The 16,837-nt window shown below is 35.9% G+C and overlaps 1 protein-coding gene across 4 annotated transcripts in view; it reads left to right on the top strand.

The window, feature by feature from the left end:
* LOC149783252 (contactin-5-like) overlaps positions 1-9,377 on the top strand; it is a 95,769-nt gene extending 86,392 nt beyond the window's left edge. For 3 of the 4 annotated variants that reach the window (XM_089931468.1, XM_089931469.1, XM_089931470.1), the window contains one exon: positions 4,236-9,377. In XM_089931468.1, coding sequence (XP_089787594.1) covers positions 4,236-5,068 — 833 coding nt within the window. In that variant the 3' untranslated portion in view covers positions 5,069-9,377. The remainder of the gene's footprint in view (positions 1-4,235) is intronic. The other variant, XM_089931471.1, reaches the window with a different exon arrangement.
* The last annotated feature ends 7,460 nt before the right edge of the window (positions 9,378-16,837 follow it).

The following is a 16,837-nucleotide window of genomic DNA, read 5'->3' as shown; positions in this document are numbered from 1 at the left end:
TGTCTCTGTGTCTAAGTTCAGTGGGCAATTCATTCCACGTCGCTTGGCCCTGGTATGCAAAAGAACGCTGTCCATATAACTTTGTTTTCATAGTGGGAATAATGAGTATACGATTATCAGAAGAGGAGCGTAATTATCTTGCTGGTGTGTACACATGGGTGAGGTCGGATAGGTATGTTAGACTAGAGTCCGACAGTGAAACATAGCACAGAGAACAAATTTTGTGTTTGATTCTTGATCGAATGGATAGCCAGTGTAGGGTACAAAGCAGCGGGGAGGTGTGCTCTGATCGTGGTACTCTAAGTATGATCCGAGCAGCTGTGTTTTGAACTTTTTGAAGTTTCTGGAGCAGATATTGAGATGAACCAGACATAACTGAGTTACAATAGTCCAGTCTTGAAAGTACTAATGAAAACACAAGTGTTTTAGTGGCATCAACTGAAAGATATTTGCGAATTGAGCTGATGCGTCTCAGCTCAAGATATGCAGCCTTGCATATATTCATAACATGTTGGTGCAATGTGAGAGTACTGTCCAGAGTAACACCTAGGTTTCGTACTGATTGTGTAAATTTAATGTTGGTGTTGCTGATATTTATTGTTTGAGGTAAATAATGTGAATGAGAAAGTCTTTGTGTTGTGATCAGAATGGCCTCAGTTTTATCATCATTCATCTGCAGCTTGTTACAAGTCATCCATGATTTCACTTCAAAAATGCACCTCTCTACACCTTGGATGGTAGCATCAACTTCAGTTGGGTGGCTAGATTTGTATATTTGGGTGTCATCAGCGTACAATTGGTGAGACACTGGATGATGATCTATGACACTTGAGAGCGACTGAGTGTATAGAATGAAGGCAATACTGGATCTAAGCACTCAGCTGCAGTGTACATTAGTACTTTCAAGACTGGACTATTGTAACTCAGTTCTGTCTGGTTCATCTCAATATCTGCTCCAGAAACTTCAAAAAGTTCAAAACACAGCTGCTTGGATCATACTTAGAGTACCACGATCAGAGTTCACCTCCCCGCTGCTCTGTACCCTACACTGGCTATCCATTCGATCAAGAATCAAACACAAAATTTGTTCTCTGTGCTATGTTTCACTGTCGGACTCTAGTCCAACATACCTATCCGACCTCACCCATGTGTACACACCAGCAAGATGCTTACGCCCCTCTTCTGACAATTGTATACTCATAATTCCTACAATGAAAACAAAATCATATGGACAACCTTCTTTTGCATACCAGGGCCCAGCAACGTTGAATGAATTGCCCACTGAACTTAGACACAGAGACACAGTGATCACATTCAAGAGGGCTCTCAAAGCTCACTTATTTCGACTGCAAGAACAAACATAAAAGACGTAATAATGTTTCCTACCCTAAATATTCTCAGCATGTTTTTTATGTTTTCTAATTTCATGGTGTTTTTTTTTGTAATCATATCATTATATGTTTTTTATCTTATAAGTGTTGTCTAATGTTGTAAAGCTCTTAGAGCTTCTAAAGATTAGGCGCTATACAAATTCCTCATTATTGTTATTATTTTTATTGTTACACGCACACGGGTATTTACTTGACCGAGCGGTTGTCAAACCCTGGCGCGATTCTCGCTAGAAGTCATAAGTTTACCCCGACTTTCCAAAGACGTCCATACAACCTCAGTTGTAAATCAGAAAGCCCGACGTGTCCATTCAATACCTAAATTTTCCTCTAATTAATGCAAGACCACAGATAAACCAAACTGCCAACTATCTATCAACCGTACATCTGCGTGTTTTGGCTACATTACGTTTCCGTACCACCAACCGTTCACGCCTTAGAACATATATGAGTACTCGATAACAATGGGAACTATTTTAGCTCCGTCACCTTAAGCCAGTCAATGTATGCTTTCCAGGCACATTTCGCCGATATAACTGCACCATATTCGCCCACATGGCGACATAAACGGTGTCTGCCAAGCCCCTGTTTATTTATTGCTTTGTGTAATTTACCGGTTTAATACCTTAAGTACTGTCCTTGCAGTCACGCTACCAATGTATACCACTAGATTTTAATGTACTATTTTACGAAAGGGACATTCATTCGGTTTTGGTTGGAATTCACTACTAGTGAACCAGGACATCATGGAAACACACTAACACTTCACACCGTGACGTTTGCTCCTATTAATTAGCTCATTAGTTGGGCCAGGAATATTTCCATGGCGTCGAATTCCAATAATCAAACAAGTAATCACACAAATCTAAGAATTGCTTAAAACGGGGCACTACAACCAAGTGCAGATACTCTAAATTTACTACATTATTATTTAAGATAGGTATGTTATGTCACTTATTATTTAAGATAGGTATGTTATGTCACTCATTATTTAAGATAGGTATGTTATGTCACTCGTTATTTAAGATAAGTATGTTATGTCACTCGTTATTTAAGATAGGTATGTTATGTCACTCATTATTTAAGATAGGTATGTTATGTGAATATTTATTTTCATGTTCATCAATATTATTTCTATCGAAAAGCTAAATCTTATCAAATAAACGAGATTTGACATAACTTATCAAGGACTTGTCAAACAAAACGAGATTTGACATAACTTATCAAGGACTTGTCAAACAAAACGAGATTTGACATAACTTATCAAGGACTTGTCAAACCTTCACTACATGTCATGCTGACGTTGTTCCTCCAAATCTGTCAAGAAATTTATACCTTGGAAAGGTAAATTTGTTCACTGCTCTTTCAGGTATAACATAATGAAACCATTTTGGGCTACCAGTCTGGATGATTAATCCTCGTTTAACATGCTTTTTCAATTATAAGATAACGATAACATTTTGGGCTACTTGTTTGGATGGTCAATCGTCGTTTAACATTCTCAATCAGGTATAAGATGACGATTACATTTTGGGCTACTTGTTTGGATGGTCAATCGTCGTTTAACATTCTCAATCAGGTATAAGATGACGATAGCATTTTGGGTTACTTGTTTGGATGATCAATCATCGTTTAACATTCTCAATCAGGTATAAGATGACGATTACATTTTGGGCTACTTACTTGGATGGTCAATCGTCGTTTAACATTCTCAATCAGGTATAAGATGACGATAACATTTTGGGCTACTTGTTTGGATGGTCAATCGTCGTTTAACATTCTCAATCAGTTATAAGATGACGATAGCATTTTGAGCTACTTATTTGGATGATCAATCGTCGTTTAACATTCTCAATCAGGTATAAGATGACGTTTACATTTTGGGCTACTTGGTTGGATGATCAGTCGTCCTTTAACATTCTCAGTCAGGTATAAGATTACGATAACATTTTTGAGCTACTTGTTTGGATGGTCAATCGTCGTGTAACATGCTTTGACGGGTATAAGATAGCGATACCATTTTGGGCTACTTGTTTGGATGGTCAGTACTCGTTCAACATGCTTTGACAGGTTTAAGATAACGATAACATTTTGGGCGACATGTTTCGTTTAACATGCTTAGGCTCTAATATTGATCACTGCAAAATGTAAAGTTTAGTGCCGCGATTTTATCATAGTTGCATCTGACGACTTTTTACAAGCCAACTGCTTCTCACCTCTCCCCCCCCCCCCCGCAAGGAATGTGTTGCTTAAACTTTGGTATTATTCAGTAAAGCAATTATGATGCTTGCATGATGGATGAAGTGGCTTACATTAACGATCCTCTGAGGAAAAGACTTTAATAAGGTTATTGATTTAAGCCAGTGATTTAATTTTCTATGAACAAAGGATCATGGATACAATGTAGAAACTATTTTCGAAATCGCCAGGCTTTTGTATGGAAACGTGTCAAAGTTGGTTTAATTTGTTTGTAAACAATTTAGAAAGACAAATAATCTGCAACACCTTCTAAATGCAAAAGTATTTTTTATGTTTGAGAACAGAATAAACATCTTGTACCTTCGAAGAACGTTCTTTGCACTTTACATGAATTGAACAAATCTACAAGCGTCGTGCTGAAATATATAGATCTGGGTTCCTTTAAATTTCTACTTAAGAATCTTTGATTACCCAATAATAGTATCATTTGTATTTCAATATGATGCCAAATTAAAGTTATAATTGATTGTAACAGACGAAAAACACTTATAATCACGCACTGTAAATCAGTTTCCTTAATTGTTTCTCTTTACTTTTCATAAAGATAGATATATTAACCATGTTTCTTTTTGTGTACATTTATTTCAGGAGAAGAAGATCTTGAAACAGAGGACGAAGACGTTTTCGAACCGGAATTTGAGTGTTACAGGTATAAAAATGGGTCAATCGGCCATAACCAGCCAGGCGATCAAGCGCATAAAACACTTCTTTTCGTCAGTTCATGTGCACACGATCAAAATACAAAAGAAACTTGTCCACAACAACAATCCAAGGAGTCAGTTCCTCAAGAATCATTACGTAAAACAAATGAACAAAACCAATTGAATAATGAAAGAATTAGCGTGGCAGAAAGAGCAAGAAATAACAAAGTTGTTGAAGACATTTGTAACGGAAACATACCGGCCGAATTGACGAAAATGGACAAGTTGCCAGACTTAACGGTTCTGACTCATACATCAGGGGAGGACAGTGTAAATAATTTCAAACACGTATCGCAAAATCTTGAGTCTGAAGATATAAACAGGAACTTAGGTTCGATGAACCATTCCCAGTTGCAAAAACAGACTGAACCATCTAGTACAGACGACTTGCAGACCAGCTTAGTTTCCTGTAGATCAACAACCAGTCATCCACACAGTAACGATACACCAGATTCATTAATGACACATTCGACAGAGCCTTGGCAAGAAACGTTTGCACCCGTTGTAAAAAGAGATCCTTCCAATAATACTGGATTGTCTTCTCTTAAGGCAATTGAGTCGGTTTCGGAAGATCAATGGTTGGAGCTCGTGTTACTAATTTCCGGCAGTACATTTCTCGCCCTTTGTTTCGATGTTTCTCCTGCCTCTTACATTTTGGACGTTATTCTAGCAGTTATAATCCGAGCAGCACTGAAGTTGATTTTCTCAGAGGATTTGTGATGATGTGATAAGGCATTCACTTTGTTCGTAGCTGTCCTGACTCCGTCGTGGTTCATCCATGCTCCAGTGATTGGTATTTTCAACTTCTAATAACACTGGTCAATAAATTAATGTGATCTTAAGGGAAGGGGGTGGGGGGCTGTCACGAAGGCTTCAGTACATATGACTGGATCCTTCTTCAAATATGTCTGTATTTTGTTTTAAATATATTTTCAGAAATCGACCTAATTTAAGAGCAAGAAATCTGACAAACCAAGCTTTTCAATTTAATGCAGACGACGACCATCCACTGTCAGATTTGATATATCTTGCTAAAAAACAAAATTAAGACAACTTCGTAAAACGAGCGTACTAAATTTAACCAATTTGATAGAGGTCATCCTTGCGTCAAGGCCTTTCAAATCATGCATACTTGCCTTTAAATATGGCTGCCGTTACCAAAACTAGAACAAAAAACCCTTTTAAAACGCTTAACACAAATAGTCCCAAGAAGTTGACTTAATTTAATAGCTGGTATCGTTCTATTAAAATGAATAGTAGGAATGTACAAATATCGACGACATGCTAGTAGACATGATCGATGATGCTGAAAACGATTTCATCTACACACCTATAATCAAATATGAACGACATAATGAACCTCGTTTCATTAACATTTACTTTCACACAAAAAGGCAAAAAAGCAGCCAAACACAAAACAAAAACTACAGAATTTGACCTGATTTCATTCGCGACCAGCCTGGTATAAAGCCCGTTTAATCATATTTTCGCTTTCCTTTCTTTTTAAATTATCTAACTGCTATCAAAAATGAGCATCAGTACGAAAATAGAAAACCCTTAAAACAGTTTTTTTCTTTTAGAAAGGAAAATAATGAAACAAATTCTGAATGAAAATATTTGGATCATACAGGTATGACCGTGTACAAACGTTTGTCGGAGCATGAGGGAATACTATAAGCTCTACGATCTAACCAGAGGGTAAAAATCATACCCAAGCGCTCGGACAAACGTTTGCAAACAGTGATCCTGATCCTTACTGAAGAATAATAGTGTCTGTTAACATAAAAAGTAGGTCTCTGTCTCTGCTTCAGCAGAAGCTACACAAAAACAATACTTGTATAGCAGTTCATTTTCCCGAAACATTAACATTAACATTTTCCCATTTTTGAGTACAGCTTATGTCATGAGAACGCAAAGTTCAAACATGCTACCCCCACCCCACCCCCAATCATGTAAGAATTACATGCATGATTATCTTTCACACTTTCACATTTGTTTAACAGCCCCTGATATACTGGAGCATACGTAAAACTTATTTTTTCAAAGCTTCTGACAAAATTTGAATCGATTTAACAAAGAACATTCCTGCAATTAAACTTGCAGTACAGTTTTAAAAACAACACAATAACAATACATAAATGCCTTCAGATATGGCGTCCATTACCTAAAAACCACAAGACCAGACTGCTTCTTGATAAAAACATTTTTTATACAAATTTGGATCAATAATACACGCCTGCTGTCAAATATGGCTGCCATTAAGATATTGTATCTTTTGACAAATGATGCCGCTCAGTTGTAAAATATATCGACTAGGTCAGCGATTCCAGACCTGCTCGAGCCTCTGGTTAGTTTGTTACTCTTTGACAACACGTTTGCAGATGAGCTATTGTGGTTATGAATGGTGGAGGATTTAAGACAAGAATTGAAAATATTCTCAAGAAACAGTTTCAATGAATAACATTTTCTTTTTTGGTCATTTTTTATATTAACCGTTAGGAGTTTCTGTGGTTGTTTTATGGATTTTTCATATTATGTCCACAAAGTTTTCTCATTTTCAAAGTGTTCTGCCCGTTGAAGTTTGTAAATGAAAAAAAAATATGTTCTGGGTAACACGTAATGACCTTAATTTGACTAATTCTTGCCTTATTGGTAAGAAAGAATATGAGATTTACAATGGTGCAGTGGTCGTGCAATGGCGTGTGACATATGCATGCCTCTTTGGGAGAGGCGGGTTGTTGTTCCATCTGTTATTTAAGCGTACCTAATGGCATTAAAATGGTGCAGTGGTCGTGCAATGGTGTGTGACATATGCATGCCTCTTTTGGGAGAGGCGGGATGTTGTTTCATCTGTTACCTAATGGCTTATATTTATTTATTTATTCTTACCAATAAAATTCCGTTGATTTAAAATCATTTTGCTTATGATACTTCTGAAAATATGAAGATTTTTCTCAAAAGGTAGAAATTGTTGCAACTGTAAATATAATTTTTTCTTGGGGAAAGAAAAAAGGAGTCGAGGGATTCCTTTAATGTGACTCAATCATCAAAGTTTCCTCAGCTTAAGAAAATTCAATCTTCTAGACTGTATTTATTCATGATTCCAGCTAAATGATCAGTGCAAAATTAATTGTTAGCAAACATGCAACTACAATAAAAGTCTTAATTTGAATAAGAAAATTTGATAACATTAAAGAAGATGTGTCCGTGTACCACTTACATGAAACGTAACTACGTCAGCAAATACTCGTCTAAAATCCTTGCATCTTCATGAGCGACGTATAAAATCAGATTTCCGTAAAGTTTCTTAATTCCACGATTCACTAAACCGTGTAGTACATAGGTTTAACGCACGGTATTTGAAGATTTGAGTAAGTTGTCAAAATGAGGTGCTTTACTCAAGATGGACCAGCGTGTAGCTCATGATCAGATACGTTCAGCAAGCTGGACTAGCGAGAATATACCCGAAATCAGATGTTTTGAGCAAGTTATACCAGGAAGTACGTACTCGTGATTAGACGTTTTGACCAAATTGGACTAGGTCTATAATTGTTTTAACCTTTAAAGACTGGGATTCATTGCAAATCATAATTCCTACTATCCAAACAAAGTCATTAAAATTGTGCAGGGTTATTTTAATTCAGGCACCGAGTAAAAAAGCTAATACCGAAAATATGCCGTTCTCTCTCGATACTTTTCCTAATATTTGGTCTCAAAGTTTTGAGTTAATTCTCGCTCTTTGATTTGAAAAAGGTTATAACATAAAGGAAAGGGAGGGTCGCTAGGCGGCAGGTTTGTTTCTCATCCAAACCTCGTCATAAACCGTTAATTTTGCCATTTTGAAACGGTGTAGGTCTCTATACAGCAGCCTGTAGTGCACTAGTGTATTTTGAATAAAAGACTAAACGAAATAGCTGGAAACTTTTCGGCCTTCTTTTAAATTGAATACTCTCTAATGTTCATGTGCAATCTGAGCATGTTTCTCACTGTAAATGAAGAAATTTAAAAATCGTGTCTTGAGATAGATAAGCTTTAATTTGCTACTTTGGAAATAGGTTTTCTTTCTTTCACTTCCACCAACAATTTGAGTTTTTGCTGCGATGTAAATTCGCAAATCCATCTTTGGTCTTCAAACAAGCTACAGAAAATTGACTATGATAATTTCTGGACGTACACAATGACATCGACTGTCTCTCAGAACACAAGGTCGATAGTTTGCACATGCTTCCAATATTGATTATATGCAGTGAAGTTGATTCAAACACGGGAACAATTACATTTAAATTGAGTAGAACTACTATTAGCCTACGAACTGTATGGAGCTATTCACTTTTGTCATCACATATTGTATCACAATATTTATTTCTCTTTATACGTAAAATGATGAAATACGTATACAATGCATTGAAAGAGCACCAAGTACTTAAAAAGTGAATGATATTCACAGACTTGTGAAAGCATGTAGACGTCTCCTTATTATTATAAAGAAAAGTGCTCCAGAAGCGTCAGTATTTTGGGTTATATATCAGTATCCGGTATTATCCAGTGTCAATAAAAACGAAGATTTTATATATATATATATATATATATATATATATATATATATATATATATATATATATATATATATATATATGTGTGTGTGTGTGTGTGTGTGTGTGTAATACATACCAATTATCAATTATCAGTGTAACATTTGTTTTCTGGCAAATATTTACAAAAATATGACCATCTAGATCAGCGACGTCACATGACTAAAGCCAAGTCACCTAAAGGGCCAACAGTTTCAGACGAAGTATTTGACCGGTGGAGCACTTTGAGGCAAATAAATGTACTGATAGAAATCGTACGCAGAAAAGGTTGTGCTTCAGGGGTATATTAGAAACTAACACGATTTAATCTGATTCTGGGATGTCTAAATTTTGTTAATAATCCTTGATTTCCTGTTCCAAATTTGTTGTGTTTTCAATTCAGAGATTCTATATTGTGTAATAATGTTGTGTAATAATTTATAAAAATCTAACACTCAGCCAGATGTTGTTTCTTTGTTTTATTTCTCCTGACCGTAGGGCCAAGCCAGCTTATGGTATGCATTGCGACACGCATCTTGCTTTTTGCATCCGTCAAGAATTGTTAGTTTAAACTTCACAAAAGTCACTGGGTCAATTTTGATCTGGCTATCCTTATATAAGGGATTTCAGATTTTGCAAAAGATGCCGATCTGCCAACGCTTGTTGTCACCTTTACTTCAATTAATAAAACAAACAATCACTAAACACAATTAGATTGAATTGCAAGAAGCATCCTTGGCGTGAAGATCTTTCAAATTTTCTACAGTCAATGCATTAAATTATGGCCACTGTAACTAAACTTAGAAAAGCATTTCAACAGCAACCCCTCTCTAAAGGAAATTTTTAAAAAAATTACTGACAAATAGAATTCGACCAGGCCTAGATGATATCATCGCACCATAATAACATTCCAGCTTTTACAAATCATGTTGATAAGTCATTTAATAAGTCCTCTAATGAATGAAAGAAAGAAAAAAATAATGTGACTTCCTAACTACCCTACAAAACAATGTGATCAAATTTAGCACCATCGCATGAAGACCATTAAATTAAAAAATATGCCTCAAACAGAAAAGAACAGAAATCAAATAGCTCAAAGTTAGTAGCTCAGTTATATGCTTACAACAAAGTTCATCATGAAACCGAGTGTTTTTAACTTTATTTGTCCGGTATGTCTTACATAACCTGCTGTCCACTCTCCGGAATCGACATGGCCTGAAGGTATGCGTCAACTTGAACGGGAACACTCTCGGGTTGACTCTTGCCTAGTTATGTGTCACAACACCTTTAGTAGCCTCTCTTGGTTGTTCAGTATCTATTACTGGTTGTCCAATCACTTATTTTTAGGCGTCGAAGTTGTTTCCGACAAAATAAATACGGTTTAATTCTTCTTCTATTCCTGGCTTTCGAACAGAACATATATTCACCTCTCTGGTGCACTCAGAATTATTGGTATCATATTTTACAAAGGACATTCAATTGTCAATTGGCTTCATGTCATAACCTTACATCCTATACAAACAATGCCGTAATTTTGGTTACATACACTCGAGCTTCTTTCTTTCTATAGGCAATTAACGTAATGTACGAAAATTAATGCATTTCTCCAAGACAACTAGTTACCGTTGCTAATTAATTGATATTATAATATACTTTCGCTCAAAGACAACTAAGCACCTGCAGTGTGAACTTTTGAGATTTTTCATCTGTTTACCAATCACAGTGTCATTCATCGATCTGAAAACGTTGTTCGCAAAACATTCGCTGCTTATTTTTCTCAAATTTAAATATAGTCTTACATGATTTTATCGATGTTTATTGCTCAAGCAAGACAACTCATTAACACATTAACCCCTATAGGTTTTTGTATTTTTCGACTGAAATTCGAGTAGGAAACACATTTTCAAAGCTATTTCCGAATACCTCATAATAAATCAACTTCCAGGTGATTTTCCAATAACATAATGCCTAGTTGAGTTAGAAACATTTGGCTATTTGGCTCGCGCATGAGCAGAAGTGTAAAAGTTGGATTTTAAAAAAAAAATTATATTTTGTTTTGCTTAACGGACCAATTATTTTCGTATCGAGACCACCCTTTATCCCAAATGCCCATCTTACCCTACTTTTAGCAAAGGTTCATCTGTCTGTTTGCAGTTCATACCAGTCTGCCTTAGATCTGAAACCAAAAAGTCTAAAATCCGGACACAAAATCGGATTCCGACCACGGGCTAATTTTATCTGGAAAAAATCGGGTCAAAAAATGAAGCTTTTCCCTCTGTATCTCGTAGTGCAACCAGAACATCCCGTTTATTTGGTATCATTATAGAGCTACATCTGTATACCTTTCTATAATGCCACCCATTTTAGTGTATCATGCATGACCTTGACTCTACACAGCTCGGCAGTAGGCTACTACCTCCTGCCACGTAAATTCGTCACCAGGGGTTAATGTGTTAACATGTTTTCTACTGTAAATTATTCGGCATGTAGAGCTTACAAGATAGTTTTGGTTCTGTTTTTTTATATTATTATAAATATTAATAATTTTTTTATCAACTTCTGTAAATCTGAAAATTTCGTTTACATTAGAAATTAATTTATATGGATTTAATTTATATGGAGCTAATTGGTTGTTCTATAAATCGTCAGGCGAATGAATATGTTAGCCACTATATGAAAGCCATACTGTGTCTGTAGTGTTCTACTTTATTCGTATACACCATGCTGCGTATGTAGTGTTCTACTTTATTCATTCAAACCACTCTGTCTCTATAGTATTCTACTTTATTCATTCAAACCATGCCATGTATGTAGTGTTCTACTTTATTCGTTTTAACCATGCTGCGTATGTAGTGTTCTACTGTATTCATTTCAACCATACTGTGTCTATAGTGTTCTACTTTATTCATTTACACCATGCTGCGTATGTAGTGTTCTACTTTATTCATTTAAACCATGCAGTGTCTGTATTGCTCTACTTTATTCATTCAAACCATGCTGTCTCTATAGTGTTCTACTTTATTCATTCAAACCATGCTGTGTCTGTATTGCTGTGTCTGTAGTGTTCTACTTTATTCATTCAAACCATGCTGTGTCTGTAGTGTTTTACTTTATTCATTCAAAGCATGCTGCCTCTATAGTGATGTGTCTGTAGTGTTCTACTTTATTCATTTAAACCATGCTGTGTCTGTAGTATTCTACTTTATTCGCTTTAACCATGCTGTGTTTATAGTGTTATACTTTATTTATTCAAACCATGCTCTGTCTGTATTGCTCTACTTTATTCATTCAAACCATGCTGTGTCTGTAGTGTTCTACTTTATTCATTCAAACCATGCTGCGTCTGTAGTGTTTTACTTTATTCATTCAAACCATGCTGCCTCTATAGGGGTCTACTTTATTCATTCAAACCATGCTATCTCTATATTGTTCTACTTTATTCATTCAAACCATACTGTCTCTATATTGTTCTACTTTATTCATTCAAACAATGCTGAGTATGTAGTGTTCTACTTTATTCATTCAAACCATGCTGTGTCTGTACTGTTTTACTTTATTCATTCAAACCATGCGGTGTCTATAGTGCTATGTCTGTAGTGTTCTACTTTATTTATTTAAACCATGCTGTGTCTGTAGTGTTCTGCTGTATTCATTCAAACCATACTGCGTCTGTAGTGTTCTACTTTATTAATTCAAACCACACTGCGTCTGTAGTGTTCTACTTTATTCGTTTAAACCATATTGCGTCTGTAGTGTTCTACTTTATTCATTCAAACCATACTGTGTCTGTATTGTTCTACTTTATTAATTCAAACCATTGTGCGTCTGTAGTGTTCTACTGTGTCTATATTGCTGTGTCTGTAGTGCTCTACTTTATTCATTTAGCCCAAGCTGTCTGTAGTGTTCTACTTTATTCAGTTAAACCATGCTGTGTCTGTAGTGCTCTACTTTATTCATTTAAACCATGCTGTGTCTATAGTGTTCTACTTTATTCAATTAAACCATGCTATGTCTGTAGTATTCTACTTTATTCAATTTAACCATGCTGTGTCTGTAGTGTTCTACTTTGTTCATTAAAACCATAATTATTTTTTAAATCATATGTGTCTTATATTTAATCAATATGAATGAAAATAGTAGTTCAACAACGAAAACTAAAAAAACTTATCAATTTGCAAAGGAAATTGCGATTATTCGCAAAAGGTTAAGAACTACATTTGATAGCGGACACACAAGACAAGGGTGTGCAGAGTTCATTCATTCCGTCAACATACATTTGTTTGCAGGCAATCTTATCTGCGTTGGAAATGCAAGTGTGCGCATTTTCAGGTGATAGAAATAAAGTCTATGCACAGAATGTATAGTAATGAACGCTGTATCTTTGATATACCAATCACTGTATAAATGTTTCATTAAAAAGAAAATCGGCAAGTCCCTCGTTTCATTTTAATGAAACATCTCTTTGCATATCATTGATAATGCATATATATATATATATATATATATATATATATATATATATATATATATATATATATATAAGAGAGAGAGAGAGAGGGGGGAATTGCACATATAGGCATATACAGTTAAATTTAGGATTCTGAAAATATGCAATTCCACGGCTAGTACAAGAAACGATAAAATACAAGTAAAACATTTAACTGTAATATTACAAAAATCTTACATCTACAGAGAAAACAAGATTCATCTGCAAAGATCTTCACTTACAGAGAAACAAGTTTTATCCGATATCTCCTATCTTCGTTTTCCTGAAACCATAAGACTCCATTAAACTTCTTCTGACATTTCATCTTCAGTTTTATCAGTTCCAATTACTCCAGACATATCTCGGATCCACTCAGACTTTGTTGCAGATAAATGTTTCACTACATGAACGCCTGTTATATTTTTCTCAAGGTCGACTTTGATCCGTTTATTAATCTCGGCTTTTTTTCATCTTATCTCTTCCTATATATAATTGTCAGCTGAGTTGAAGTTCTTTAATTAAAAAGCTTGCTACCAGCCAGCATGGATTATGAACATTCGGCAATCGTATTGTTATAGATACGGGAAGGTTCGTAGTATATCACAAAATATCACTCATGACCATGCAGCGCAGTTTCTTATTCCAATAAGGCAAGCACAATTTGATTTAAAAAAAAGGGACCGCGAGAAAGGAGGACCATATTAACGGAGCATTATCAAATATGGCTGGAATATAAAATAGCTGAGCTATTTTCAAATCTCTAACCTTAAGCCATAACACTTCACAATAAATAAACCAATACAAGCATCTATAGAGCTGAGAGAGAGAGAGAGAGAGAGAGAGAGAGAGAGAGAGGAATTATGAAAACAAGGGGGAATATAGGTATGAACGTAAATGGGAAGGTGATAATTGTGTTCTTGGCAATGTAAGATAATAAGATTGGAAGAATTGCCTTTATATTTTATATTCTATTAGTCGTCTGTGCATTCTGAAAAGCATGTGCTCTTTCTGTTACATTGCAGTATCCACGGACAAGTAAACATAAGCCTAACTTTCTCCATGGACAAGTAAACATAGGACTAAAATTCTCCACTGACAAGTAAACATAGGCCTAACTTTCTCCACGGACAAGTAAACGCAGGACTAACGTTCTCCACGGACAAGTCAACATAGGCCTAACTTTCTCCACGGACAAGTAAACGCAGGACTAGCGTTCTCCATGGACAAGTAAACATAGGTTAAGTATGAGATGAATTAATTAAGGTACGTTTTATGTTGCAAAGCAGGTATGCCCCCCCCCCCCCCCGTGAACATGCAGGTCAAAAAGGTCTAAAAATTTAGAAACAAGGTGAAATATTGTTATAAATGCATGAAAATCTAAACAAGTTATTTACATAGGCATACAAAACTGCACGCATTATTTAATTTGTCTATCTGTAGTGGTTTTCGTCAAGTCCAGAGAGATACGAAAATTTCAAGCAGTTGAAAACTTACATAATGTGTCATAATCTAATATAATCATCTGTCTGTGAATAAATTTTAAAAAATGGCAACAACAAAAAATAATTCATTTGTCCACAGTGAGTGATGTTTTGTGCACCATCTTACAAGCTTGTCCAGATGACATGCGTGTGTACGCGCGAGTGCAAGTAGTGCGAGCAACAGAAGTCGAAGGATCAATCCAAATGCAGTCTTCAAGCGGGACTATACTCATCATTCATGTCCTTTGTTGATAGATTTGTTTCCTTCCAAATCAAAATGCACTTAAACAAATCTGTATTATAAAAATCCGTGATCACCGAATGTTTGAGTATTTGAAATTATATAATACTATTCAGCTTGCCTAAGATTAGATTGTTTTGTAGAATCACAATCTGGCAGTTGTTATGCATATTTAATTTTGTAGCGCGTAACTGACCTTTGTCAACAGTTGAGGGATTGAGTTTGGGCCTTCGTGAATGTAACAGAGTGAGTTTTGCAGATGTCATTGTGACATATAGTGATTTTAAATTGATGTATCCGTGTAATGATTAAAGACGATAGTAGTTGGGTACATCTGAAGGTCCGTTTAATAGCTATGTCCGGCGAAACTGGACAAGGGGAGAAGACTCAGTTTTGTTTAATTACTGGGTAGTAATGGCTTGGGGTGTGTGAAGTCTCGTGTTTTAAACATGACATAGAGCAAAATCAGCAGTCCAGTTTTTGTGCGAGGGGAAAGGTCTTGACTCCATGGGTGGGCGAAAGCCTAGTAACGATTGTCCAAGGGACGTGTAGTTGAGAATTCATGAAAGACACGTAACCAGAGGTGTAAGGAGATGATTCTGATAAACTGGAAATAGCGAACCTCAGCGCAAAAGTACTTTGTATATATTTCATACGTAATGTTTTCTTTGATGCAAGTCTTAAAATGACTGCTTGAACTCAATTTCCTTTAATGATTTAGTAATCAGCAATGCAGCAATTAGCAAGTTGTTGTGAAATACGATAAGGCTATTCTGAGTGTACCAGAGAGTTAACTATTTGTTAGTTTCAGGAAGTTAGCAAGAACAAAGCATTAGGCTGCATGTATTTTATTTATCAGGCAATAGCTTCCACGCCTAATACAATAGGTTCAACGCCTAATACAATAGCTTCCATGCCTAATACAATAGGTTCAACGCCCAAAACAAATGGAGTTCAGGACTAATATAAAACTATCCACAACTAATATAAGAGATTTTACGACTACGTTTACGAGACTGGACCACTGTGACAGGCCAACTAGTGTGGCGATGCATGACTAGGCTTGAGGGACACTAGAGTGTTCCGGTGCAAGTCGACCCCAGTCAACAAGCTGTATTGATTCTAGTGAGTGGGCTAGGGGACGTCCATTAATTATGTCAACAATTTTTAGGCAATTTTTTACCCCTCCTAACCCCCTTGTCAACAACTGTTAAACTTTCAGTGACCCCCCCCTTAATAAAATGTTAGCTCCCAACAAACTAACAATATTTTATACGGCTGGCTTTTTTGCTAAAAATAGAATTATGAATATTAAAAGGTCTACAAATAAATTTTGATACATTTTTTCAACTTGTTTAACAGATTTCAAATTGACTATAACACTTTGAATTCATGAAACAATCGAGAGTTTATATTCTAGCTTCTATCATCTTCCCATGGGGAACCCAAATGTTCCTCAATTGTTATAATGGGCATAGTGGCTGATTCATTAATTTCTTGTGGAACCGATACACCCGACAAGTCAACATCATCTTCATCTAGCCATTCTGCGCTTAACATCTCTCCATGAGCAATAATTGCCATCAGCTCTCTCTGTCTTTTGGAAGCCACTCGTATTGGCCGAATTCTTTGCGGTTGAGGATCATGTGGTAATTGCCTAGGCCCAAGATCGCGTTGTCGGTGCTGTTGAACATGCTTCTTCAACATGAC

Source organism: Sinohyriopsis cumingii, chromosome 14 (genome assembly GCF_028554795.1).
Source record: "Sinohyriopsis cumingii isolate HCF-2022 chromosome 14, ASM2855479v2, whole genome shotgun sequence".
Classification (NCBI taxonomy): Eukaryota; Metazoa; Mollusca; class Bivalvia; order Unionida; family Unionidae; genus Sinohyriopsis; species Sinohyriopsis cumingii.
The sequence above is the reverse complement of the archived record's forward strand: the minus strand, read 5'-3'. Positions and strand labels throughout refer to the sequence as shown.